The following is a 13,042-nucleotide window of genomic DNA, read 5'->3' as shown; positions in this document are numbered from 1 at the left end:
TTTGTTAAAAGAGAATGGAATCCAAGGGGAAAACTATTCATTCTTATCATCTTGGTGGATTTCTTTTTGATATTTGTACTTTGATTAAACTAAGGATCAGTGGGATCTTAAAGTGGTACAATTTATCTAATTTCAAATTTTTTTGGTAGCCAGTGCTTTGAAAGTAGGTCTAATATAATTTTAAATGCACTTCTAACATGTTTAAATTAAAGGTCAAAACATATATATATATGAATTCATTAAAAGTAAATAATCGGAGTGATGCAACCAAGGATGTCATAAAACCATGGAGTAAGAATCCCTTAACATATGATGGACCAATTACTCGATTGCGGACTAAGTTGTCTGTTTGGTTTACTTCTATATTAATTAGTATAAAATAATTAATTTAATGGCTTTATTATATATTCTTTTATTATCTCATACCATACATATAATTTGTTTAGAATCACAGCATTTGTTAGTTTTAATATGAAATTAAATTTTCTTAAAATCATAACCTAGCCCTTAGATCCTCATTGGTTTTGATATTAATATCTTTCCTAAATGGTAAACATAAATAAAAATAGAATAAAATAGTGACTCTTAAATAGAAAATCAATAAAAAAAGAAGAAGCTAGCAAGCAAGTCGTACGTATGAAATCAAATTCAATGACTATTGTGAAGCCAGAATAATAAGAAAAGAGTAATGCTATTTAATTTAATCATTTTATACTAATTTACTGTAATATCTGATGCGGTAATACAATATTGATTAATATTTTTAAAATTTAGTAAAATAAATTTTTAAGAGATTATAATAAATAAAATAACATTATATATTAATTAGTACAAAAGTACTAATTAAATAGTACTTAAGAAAAAACAAAAATATGGTTTTCTTCATAGCATTCAAGAAAGTGATCGAACAAAACTTTGTTACATAACTAATTAATACATAGTTGTAGCCGTAAATCTAATCTGATAGTAGATACATATCTCAATTGAATTAGATTTTAATTTTAATTTTATTTTCGGTCGTAATTCAAAAAAAAATTAAATATAAATACATTATTCTTCTTATTTGGGCAGCTTCCAAATTACTGTTGCTGATGTAGGCATTGGTTGATTAACATAAAAAAAAGTGTTAAGTGGGGGAAGAGTGAGTTCCCTTTACTGGAGTTGCACAAATATATATGAAATAAAATACAAACTTTTCATATGGAGGCATAAGGTAGTCCATAACTCCATAACCCACCCTTCATTATTGTTTCAATGTTCCAAACATAAATTAAAACTAATATAATATTAATTGTATCAGTAGACAATCAACATGTATCTGGCAGTTCTTACTTTTATTTTAATCATCTTCTTTTACAAAATGAAGCTTATTTTTCTCTTATATAAATATAAAACAACTTGAGTAGCTTCAGGATGACAATAAGTTAGCTAGAATGCCCAAAATGAGTAATTTCCCAACTACTCTCATTATAAAAATATTCAGATGATAAGCACTCTCATTTTTTTTTTTGATAAGTTCTCTCATCCAAACTCATGTATTAGTTATCTTATTTAGAAGACTTATGGAGCCAAAAGAAAAAAAGATTTGAAGAAATTTGATCCAATTGTTGTTTTTCTACTTCCAATTTTGGTAAGAAAGCCCAGTTATAAACAAAGGGTCATTCACAAGGAGAAAAATAATAATAATAATTACCCTTCATTGCATGATGAAATTTGGTATTTGGGTTAAGAATGGATTCTAATTAGAAGCAATTTTCTTCTCTTTTTAGGCATGATGTCCTTCAAAGAGGGTCACACAATGAAAGGTTTGTTCCATAATTTGCCCCCTAAAACACATGCCAGCTATTGAGAGATGCATTTGTTCCATTAATTTATGGCAGATTGATAACAAATTCACACCCAACTTCTAATCTTTTGTCCTTCCTTTCTTTACTTTTTAATGCATGTCAAATTTTAGTGGGAAGGAACACATTTTCAAAGATCATTTGGAACAAACTTGAGTGGAAGTTTAATAAATTTATTTGATGCATCTAAAAGTAGGTCTAAAGAAAGATGGTGAATTTGAAGGGCATACCCTTCTTTAATTTTAATATTAAATCTATGTTTTCTTTTTTTTTTTCTCAACCTCTTATTATAGTAAAATACAATCTAACAAAACATACAGTTTATTTATTTTTTTCATCAATAAAATTCGACTGAGTTCAGATCTCATATCAAGATTAAAAAATAGGTTTAATTACCAATTAAATCATAAATTTTACACTTTTTAAAATAAAAACCTATGTTTATAATTTATTTTTATTTTCAAAAACACTTTTTGATGACAATTTTAAAAATTTCACATTAAGAAAAATGATATAAAAAGTCGACTGTATTTATTAAAAAATAATAATTATAAGTCAGTAAAAAAAAATTTATTCTATACTTAACAATATGAATGTTAAAAGTCTTATACATGTCCATCTTTTTGACACATTTCATATCTGAATACAATAAATTTTTTATTGACATTAAATTTTTATGTTAGTAAGCAGCATTGACTTGCCACATTTTTTTTTTACTAAAAAATTCTAAAAATTGTCATCAAAAAGTGTTTTAAAAATACGGTTATTTATTTTAAAATCTTAAAATAATTAAATAAAATTATTTAAAAATATAAAATTTAGAATTTAGATAATAATTAAACTTTTAAAAAATATTCGCCATTTGCATACGAACGAACCTTATTAATTGGGTTTCTGTGCAGCATTTAACTTCACCTGCATGTAGTTTTACACCAATTTCTCATCTTTCTTGATAGCAAAAGGAAGCAACTTTGTGGAAAAGAGACACTCAATTTCTCTGAGCAGGGCAATTGGCTCTAATCACTCTACTTAAGACAATTAATCTTGAGATTGAATATGTCATTTTCGTTTTCTTAATCAATCATCACACCATCATACCATAGGGTTTCACATGATTTCAAAATTGGCATCCCTGACAAGGTTGACTAAATAATTACCCTTTATTTATGATGCCAATATAATGTAAATATACATCTCCAAATAATTAATTAGTAACCCTTTTTGTAAAATGTTCTATTCGTTTTAAGAGGTTCAAATTCTATTTAAATGGTGGAGATCGAAGGGTTTAAAGAAAGTGTAATTAAGCCAATTATCCACTAAAATATGAAATTGAATGTGAAATCATTTTCTGATTATGTTAAATGAAAAGTTATGAGGATTTTGAGATGAATATTAAATGCCAATAACAATTAATTGATTCGGTAAAGGTGTAATAAAACCAATGAGCCGGTTCAAGTTTTGATTAGTTTGGACTTACAAGCTTCTAAGCCAACTTATAATCATTTTTATTAACAATATAAAATTTACTAAAATATTTATAACATTTATTAAAATGTATTTTTTTTAATGCTTTTTTATAACTTTAAGGAAGTGTTTTTGTAATCATTGTAAATAAAATATTTTAATTCACGAGCCAGTTCACCAATTTATAAAAAATAGATTCACGAGTTTAACAAGTCGATTTTTTTCTAATTTGAACTATACTTATTTACTTAAAACGAGTCTCATTAAATAAATCGAAATGAAATTTTATCAAGGTGATCTTCGATCGTAACTCGGCTTATTTGCAGCCCTAACATACCTACAAATTATACTCCCATTAAGGGTCTTGTTGATTAAAGAATTAGGTGGTACTGAGTTGAGCTAGGGACAAGGAAATAAGTATCCTAAGTTGTGATGGCATGTTCTTACAGATTGGGTCTACAAAGAGGGAAAGATTATATCATCTCACAACTCACATGAATAATTTCCAATAACAAGAGGTATGCAGGAAGCAACAACAAAGTAAATATGGTCCCATATTCCCTTCTTCTTAATTATATTTGTACACTTCAAACACTGCCTTGCAATTCCATTTTCTCCTTTCTTCACACGTTTACCTCTCTCTATTTGGAAGTCTTCTTATGGAAATGGCTTCTTCTTTTTTCTTCTTTCTTTTCATTCATTCAAATTTGTGATTTTGTAACGAAGGGAGAAGCTTTCCATTATTTAAATAATGGTGGATCTCATAGTTATGAAATACCATAAATTAAATTATGAAATTCGACAAAAGCCCGTAACGAATAAACAAATCGTATTTTAATAATTTAATAATCAATTTTATTAATAAATTATTAAGAGTAAATTAATATTAGCTATTATAAGTTTATAAGATATATCATACACTTATAGTATATACTAAATAATACTACATTTACTTCAGTTATTCCAAAAGAATTTGCAACCAAAAATAATTATTCCAACTTTTCTTTTTAGTTTAAATTGCTAATCAAAACTTTTGTAAAGAGAATGTGGACTTAAGATCTGCACTAATATTTTATGTTAAATGGGCAAAAAAACATTAGATGAATTGATTAATAATTAATAATATAGTATCAATTATGTTAAATTTAATTAATTAATGAGATGGGATAAATTAATTTTGAAGTTTCTTATTTATTGATGTTCTTTCAGACTCATCGATTTTACAATGAAAATTAATAATTAATTGATTAATCTTCTCTCCAAATATTAGTTTGAATAATATCCAAATTTTATTCCTAATTATCAATTCAGATCATTTTCTTATGGTCAGAGCTTTTATTACAATGGTTAAAAGGGATGTAGTAGTAAAATCTATGCATTTCCTTACTATTTTCTTGGTCAAATTTTGAGTAACACTTTTGAAGTCAATTAAAAAATAAAAATCTGATTCATATCTTCATTTGTGAAAATTAATAAAATTTTAATTTTAAATATAATAATATTTATCTATTAATATTTATAAAAATTTATTGCTTTTTATGGTGAGTGCGAGCATTATTTTTTGTCTAAAATATGATTTATTACAAAAAATTAAATTAAATTGAGATGCAAGGTGTCGATATTTTATAAATTCAAATTTTAGAATATATATTACCTTTCATATTTATGAAAATCTTCCTAAAATCATATTTTATATCGAAACAATCTCTACATGATTATAAAAGTTTTAATTTCAATTTAAGCCGATCATAAGTAAAAATAAATTTTATATTATAACAAACTATAATTTGTTTAGGTATCAACTTAAGAAAATATAATAATAATTTTGTTATATTGCAAAAGTTTTATGATATATTATATTATAAGATTGAGGTAAATTTAAGTTATTTATATAAAGTGACTGATATAATAATTTATTCTTTAGAATTAATTACCCCATCTTAAAATTTGTATATACTTAATAATTTGGACATCTTCCTTTTAAAGTAAAAAGATTTCCAAAATTATATTTGTTTCTTTTCTCATTTCTAAACAACAGTTTGTTGAAATTAGTATCTATTTCTTTTCTCATCTGCTACAATTAGTTATTAATATGATCTATTAATTAATAATATTAAAACAGTATATATTTTACTTTTAAATCACTTGTATAATAATAATTATTATAAATAAAAAAAAATTTGTCTATATTAAAATACAAGTATAATTATAAAAAAAATTATCCTTTTATAATTTTTAATATATATTTTTATTTTAAATAAAAAAAAGTAATTATAAATCAGGATAAAAAAAATTTCATTATTAAAAAAATTTAATTTGTAAGGACTTAACTATTTTTACTTCGATTATTGTTATCATGTTGCCTACATTTGATAATGTGTATTTAAAATTTAAAAACTTTTAATTTCACTATTTGACCGTCGAATTACGGATTAAGAAGTTACTAATTTAATTAGATCAATTTTACGGTAAATAACAGTATTTCAAATTGTTATACTTTAAAAATATATTATTAAATACATATAACGTGATAATAATGACTGATTTAAGTAAAAATAATTAAATTTTTACAAATTAAAATTTCTTTAATAATAATATATATTTTTTAGCATGATTTATAACCACATGCATCTATAGAACGAAAAAATATTTACTCAAAACTATAAAACAATCTAATTTTTTATACATAGTAATAAAATCAGTTTGGTAGAAGAATATGAGTAATAGAGAAAATTTTACTATAAATGTATGTGTAGTGAATCACGAAGTAATGAGGTGTAAGCAAGAAAATGATGGAAAAGCCAAAGTTATGGTAGAACCACAGGAAATGGTAAAGCCAAAGTTACCAGAGTTTTGAGAGGGCAAGAAAGAAAACTGAGGTGCAAAATTGCATCATTATATTTCTTCCAAAATTATTAATTTTCTCTTTCACCATCGTCCATCTATGCTATGCTATGACAGACACCTCATCCCTTTATAAAACGTATAGATATAAAGCAAGCCAAGAAAGACACCTCTCCTCTCTCTTTCTCTCTCACATATTCACTCTTTTCTTCAACAAAACAATAAAAGAAAAAAAGAAAATCAAAATTCCCTTCATTTTCTCTTTGCTCACTTTTAATCTGGCCTAAATTCTCAATCTTTTAGAGAAACAGAACAATCTTTGATCATCACAAACATACTAACTCTCTGTTGTTCAATTTTGATCTGTTTTTGGCCTAAAAACCTTGTAATTCTCTTCAATTATTGACAGATGCAGATGGGTTTTGATCAATCATGGACCTTGATTATGTGTAATCTTCCTTTCTTAATTCCTATATCACGATCTGTAATGATCATAATGTACAGATGATCAAGTTGTTTAACCATGTGTTTTCTGTTCTGTTTTCCATTTTTTTTCTACTGGCCCTTTTGGGTTATGAATTATTTTGTGCCTTTTGTTTTTGGTCAAGTGTACTACTTGTCAATTGTATTATATCTCTTATTGGTTCTTTTTTATCTGGGTTCGTTAAAAACATCATTTTTTTTGGTATGGAGTGTTTTTGATAATCAATCACATCCTCTGTTTCTTGGTCTGATATGGGTTCTGATTTTTTTATTGTTTTATAATTTCTTTTGCTTATGGGGGTCATTTTTCATCAGGTCAAAAAGACTTTATTTTGGTTGTGTGTTGTAATGAGTTTACGTGAACAGAAGTTTCTCTTTTGATTATGGAATTCTTTGCTTTCTGGGTTTCTTTTAGGTGTGGAATATCCTTTCATTCAAGAATAGTATTCTTCTCCTCAAAGTTTTCTCTTCTTAGAGCTCTCCACCTTTAAATTGTTTGGTGTTTTCTATTTATTGCCATTTCTTTCCAATTCAATTGGATATTAAATTTGTTCTAACCAAGCTTAAATTTTGGATGATCGAGTCACACTTTTTGCTTCTTTTGGTTCTATCATTTTTGCTTGTTCTTTTGTTCGATGATCTTATTCATTAGTTTGCTTAATATGTTAATTTGATGCCTTTAAACAACCTTTTATCTTGTTGCCATGTAAAGATATTTATGGGGATGTTTTGTACTTGTAGGTTTGAGAATTGAAGCTTGCTGATTAGTGCATAATTTTTTAAGGTAGATAAATTGGACCAAATCTTATTCACCATTTAAGACTAGTGACAGTATTAAAGTTTTCGACTTTAGGTGTTACGTTGGATCATTGTAGAGACTAATTTGGTGATTTTGATATCTGTTTCTCTATGAACTATTCAGCAACTTAGACAATTTTCTCTGCCAAGTTTGGGCACTGCAATAACTTAGCAGTGCCCATGGATGCCACAACGAGTGGAACCTCAAGTATACAATACCATAACATAACAACTGACCAGCCCATTACTGCAATTGTTGCTGCTCCTGTATCCACATTTCAACGAAATCAACGCCATTGTTTCGGGGAATCCAGTCCTGGAGAATTCCCCTTAGCTGCCAGTCCATCAATTGTTCTCCATGTACTCACTACTTGTAATTTGGATCCTCAAGATCTTGCGAAACTAGAGGCAAGTGCCCTTTTGCTGTAGATATTTTGTCACGAAACTAGTTGTTACCGTTAGAATTGATAATGCTGCTGATTTGATTTTGAATGTGATTATGGCAGGCAACATGTTCCTTCTTTAGACAGCCTGCAAACTTTGCCCCCGACTATGAATTGTCTATCTCAGAACTTGCAGCTCTTGATATGTGCCAAAAGAGAGCCATTTTTAAGCCAATGACTTCTGAAGAACGTCGAGATCTGAAACAAAGATGTGGGGGCTCATGGAAACTAGTCCTGAGATTTTTACTGGCTGGAGAAGCATGTTGCAGGAGGGAGAATTCTCAGGCAATAGCTGGACCTGGTCATAGCATTGCTGTGACATCGAAGGGAGTAGTGTATTCCTTTGGCTCTAATAGCTCAGGACAACTTGGTCATGGAAATACTGAAGAGGAATGGCGACCTCGACAAATCAGGTTGCTAATTCTATGATCATTACTTAAGACCGGATTTTGTCAATGCAGGAAAATAAAGAAAAAAAGCAAAGGGAGATACTTGTCTAGAGAAAGTTAATGGAACTTCACTATGTTGCAGATCCCTGCAAGGCATTCGAATTATCCAAGCAGCTGCTGGGCCTGGCAGGACAATGCTAATTAGTGATGCTGGACAGGTGTATGCCTTTGGAAAGGACTCCTTCGGCGAAGCTGAGTATGGAGTTCAAGGAACTAAATTGGTTACAACTCCACAACTCGTTGAGTCTTTGAAAAACATATTTGTTGTGCAAGCTGCAATAGGAAATTTCTTCACTGCTGTATTGTCTAGAGAAGGCAGGGTTTACACATTTTCTTGGGGCAGTGATGGCAAACTTGGTCATCAGACTGAGCCAACTGATGTTGAACCTCACCCTTTGTTAGGTGCACTTGAAAATATTCCAGTGGTACAGATTGCAGCTGGATACTGTTACCTTCTTGCTCTTGCTTGTCAGCCCAGTGGCATGTGAGTTACTCAATCTAACATTGTAGGATACATTGGGAAAAGGTTCAATAAAAAAATAGTTTGTTCTGATGGTTACAGTTGTAATGAGGCATTGACGAAGGCAGTCACACAGTGTAAAATCCTCAATTACAGTTTTCTAATTGGTTACATATGGCAACTTCCTTTTGTGACTTCATGTACATGATTAGTATTTTAGTATTTTATACCAATGAATGTAGTTACTAAGCTATGTTCTGTTCTTCTTCTTTTTTATGCATATCAGGTCAGTGTACTCTGTTGGTTGCGGCTTGGGTGGGAAGCTGGGGCATGGGTCAAGAACTGATGAGAAGTATCCTCGACTAATTGAACAATTTCAGCTTTTAAACCTTCAGCCTATGGTGGTCGCAGCTGGTGCTTGGCATGCTGCTGTGGTAGGGCGTGATGGACGGGTTTGCACGTGGGGTTGGGGTCGTTATGGGTGCTTGGGTCATGGGAATGAGGAGTGTGAGTCAGTTCCTAAGGTAGTGGACGCATTGAGCAACATTAAAGCTGTTCATGTTGCTACAGGGGATTACACAACCTTTGTAGTTTCTGAGGAGGGTGATGTATACTCATTTGGTTGTGGTGAATCTGCTAGTCTAGGGCATAATGCTGCTGCTGCTGCTAATGCTGATGGACAGGTCTGGCTCTCTTCTCCACAAGTCCTTGTTTTCTTTATTCATTAAGTGATTAATATGTTCAATTTAATATGCATGGCTTAAATAAGTAGTAACATAACTTTTCCCCCTTGAATGCAATTTCAAAATCAGCGACTCAGTTCCTGAAATATCTGTGAAAATTACCAAGTCGTTCAATGTAATGTTTGTTTTTATTGACATTATAAGCACCAACTGTTTGGTTTCCGGATCTGAATAACTTGTCCCCCATTCTGAAAGGTTTGTTCATTGTTGGCAGACTAATAATAGTGACAGCAACATGTGGAACTGATAAAAATCTGTGTTTTCTTTCTCAGGGAAGGCATGCCAATGTCTTGAGCCCAGAACTTGTAACCTCACTGAAGGAGGTGAACGAACGAGTGGTGCAGATCAGCCTGACAAATTCGATATACTGGAATGCTCATACATTTGCACTCACTGACAGTGGGAAACTGTATGCATTTGGTGCCGGAGACAAAGGGCAGCTGGGCACAGAACTTGTGAACAACCAAACTGAAAGAGGGAACCCAGAAAGGGTCGATATTGACCTAAGTTAGCCATTAAAATGGCTGACCTTCCAATTTCTTACCCCCTTTTTAACTCCTCAGCATCAGGATTACACTCTGCATTTGGTGTTTAGATTCCATGTTTATTTTGTACATAGAAGAAAAAGAACAGACAGCATTTGTGAAGATTTAAGCTTTTAGGTAGTAAAAGGTCCAAGCTCACTTAACCTGCAGCACCAAATGACTTGGATATTTAGGTTGGAGCTTGAGACTCAAGTTGTTAATAGTTGATACATTTGTTAAGGTTCATTAATAACTTATTTATGCTGATTTGCATTCCTAATCCAATTAGATGCTGACTTTCCCAACCTTTTTAATGGGCCATGGGCTTCCTCATTAAGCCATCAAGAAGAGGTTGCCTGCAGTTTTGCTTTTATTTGTTTATTCATTTATTCATTAAAGAAATGGGCGTATACAAACAAATGATCTTGGTTGCTTTTTACGGGGTTTATAAATTTACAGCATGAGCTGCTCTTTGTATATTTCAACTATTCCTTAAAACTAAATTATATTTCAAACCTGTAACTTTGTAGTTCTGAAAACTGCCAAGTCAAAACTCATAATCTAACTTGAACAACCTTTTGTTACATCAATTTCTTTCTCAGTTCACTGTTATTGTTGTGATTGCTAAGCGTTTTGTTGCTTTTAAATTAAAGATCAGTTTGGGGATCTTTTTATGATGGTTTGTACATTACCATGCAGGCAGGATTTTGGCTCACCTGAGAAGGATGGAATATCTGAATGGCAATGTTATTTTGCCGATTGCCAACGTGTTTTCTATCTGTCTGTCTCTCTCTGTCTTGCAATCTAAATTCTGGGGACATGTTGGTAGAAGGGTAGTTGCTCGAGCACATTGAAACTAGACTGGCAGTGGCTAAAGGAAGACAACAGCAAATCTCCAAGAGCCAAGGCTTGAAGCCATTACAACTCTGTACCTAAACCTATTCTCAGTTAGAATTTGACACTACTAGCTGATGATCCTACACTCCTGGTTAGCAGAAATTTTTACCAGTGAAGGCTAACTTGAAAAACTACCGTAGAATAAATTATAATTGAGATAAAATACTTAAAGGCAGCGAAGAGACAAAATAATTTTCTATGTAAAACTTTCTTAATACAATATCAATATTGATTGATGGTGGTGGTGCACATAAGTCGGGGGTTGTATAATTCTGTCTAAAATTTCTTCTTTTGTTTTTGTGTATTAGTTTGGGTTTCAATGTTGGGCTAGCCCAAGGTCCTACCCAAAACTAACCTTTAAAGACAAGAGCAGAAGAACGTTCTATGGACATTGGTTTTTTTATTACAATCAAATCTATGTACATTTATTTTTCTTGCCATTGACATTGTCTTCTTCTTGGTGTGGTATGCATAGTATATCATTTAGTGCATGAAAATGCATTATCCTTATATTCCCCGGCATGGGCTTATTATATTTATACTTAGTTCATGCGAATTCATATTTCTTGTTACTGATCAGATCTCCAACAATTCTCTTAAGCTTCAATCTCAGTTTACCTATTTAAAGTTCATCTAACTCTTAGGGTTTGGTGGGTCTAACTCCGCCACCAGTTCTCTTAAACAGTAGAGACTACTGGACCATGCAACACAACACAACACAACAGTGCGAGTGTCAGTGGAAGCCTTACGCTGGTTATCCCCTTATACTTGTAAGGGCCACATGTTTGGTACCATCAAAGGATGTTTTGGTTATAATAGTTTCATTTTTAAGCCGTAGTCTCTGATTTCACGTACTGGTTCATAGAGCTTGCCTGGGAGCTAGGGTTAGTTTTTACTGCTAGACAGTATTATTGTCAACCAGTAAAACTCCCTTCCCTTAATGGCCTTGCTGTCTGTTTCCATCTTGCACACCAACCTTAGGCTCAGCTTTCTTATTACTCCCTGGTCCTGGTCCAGTCCAGTCCAGTCCAGTCCAGGCATCACCTATATCTCTATGGTCCCACTTAAGAATTGTTATGATTACTTTCCACTATGGTTGATAATGTTCAATACTACTTAAGGCTACAAGTAGAGTGGGGATTTTCAATCCAAAATCTTATACGTAATTACTCATAGAATACTACACGAATGAATTAAATTAGTATAATAAGTAATGGATCAATATATAGAAAGAAAGAAAGAGAAGTTAATTTGTCATTATCATGGATTGGCCACCAAGCACATGGCATGTTGAGATGGTGTGATGTATTTGACACCCTTCAAACTTCATGTTATTAACATCAAGACAAGAATTTCTTGATGTTTCTGTAGATATTGTTGCATTTGCCTTATCCTTTAGGCAACCCATTGCATGTGTAGGGTACTATATATATACATAATTAAGTTTTAAAGAAATTGAAATGTTGGCTTTTTCTTGAAAATGTTATACCTTCAGAAGAATGAAATTTGATTTGATTACAGCTTAATCCAATAAACTTTTAAAGTAAATGGCATCTTCTATTCTTATTCTTATGCTTGTAGGACGAATGTCTCCATTACTCATACATTATTATATAGAACATATCCTCACAGCTAGTAGCAATAAACCTAGAAATTACAATGATTTTGGACCTCCATGAGTTTGACATTTAAGACGGTGTTAGTTGAAATTCATAATATTTATGGAATTCATTTACAAATCTAAAAATTTATATATTTTAAATGGAATGGAAGTTAATTTAGTATCTATATAATTAAATTTATATAGAATTGGTTATAGCTAAATTAAATTCCAACAAAACAGATAGAATTTTCAAATAAATTTCATGTTAATAGATCAGTACATTCCATAATATTAAGATATCTCTTTTAATTTTATCATTTTTATTATATTTTCTCTCTTATATTTTTTTCTCAAATAAAATGAATTCTTTTACAGATTTCAACCAAATATTGCATAAAAAAATTATAGCATATATCTTTTAATTAGTTAAATCCAGTGACATAGGAGAATAAAAAATAAATACAAACTATAAATTAAAATACATTATAAA

At 30.6% G+C, this 13,042-nt stretch overlaps 1 protein-coding gene across 2 annotated transcripts; it reads left to right on the top strand.

Moving 5' to 3' along the window:
• Positions 1-6,288: 6,288 nt before the first annotated feature.
• Positions 6,289-10,337, top strand: LOC8285450 (ultraviolet-B receptor UVR8). Of its 2 annotated transcripts, XM_048376784.1 has the most exons (7): positions 6,289-6,601; positions 7,377-7,419; positions 7,558-7,841; positions 7,940-8,289; positions 8,408-8,809; positions 9,072-9,468; positions 9,801-10,337. In XM_048376784.1, exons 3-7 carry the CDS (start codon positions 7,614-7,616, stop codon positions 10,038-10,040), a joined length of 1,617 nt encoding a protein of 538 aa, XP_048232741.1. In that variant the 5' UTR covers positions 6,289-6,601; positions 7,377-7,419; positions 7,558-7,613; the 3' UTR covers positions 10,041-10,337. The 2 variants fall into 2 exon arrangements, with proteins under 2 accessions (XP_048232741.1, XP_048232742.1); XM_048376785.1 differs by lacking the exon at positions 7,377-7,419.
• The last annotated feature ends 2,705 nt before the right edge of the window (positions 10,338-13,042 follow it).

The sequence above is a fragment of the Ricinus communis genome, chromosome 7 (assembly GCF_019578655.1).
Source record: "Ricinus communis isolate WT05 ecotype wild-type chromosome 7, ASM1957865v1, whole genome shotgun sequence".
Classification (NCBI taxonomy): Eukaryota; Viridiplantae; Streptophyta; class Magnoliopsida; order Malpighiales; family Euphorbiaceae; genus Ricinus; species Ricinus communis.
This window is presented reverse-complemented; position numbering and strand designations above follow the sequence as displayed.

Excerpts from the sequence above, each read along its gene's own strand:
- LOC8285450 (XM_048376785.1), top strand. The coding sequence starts at position 7,614 with ATGGATGCCACAACGAGTGGAACCTCAAGTATACAATACCATAACATA. Across the intron at positions 8,810-9,071 it reads GCTTGTCAGCCCAGTGGCAT|GTCAGTGTACTCTGTTGGTT; the intron begins GTGAGTTACTCA and ends TATGCATATCAG. Across the intron at positions 9,469-9,800 it reads CTGCTAATGCTGATGGACAG|GGAAGGCATGCCAATGTCTT; the intron begins GTCTGGCTCTCT and ends TTTCTTTCTCAG.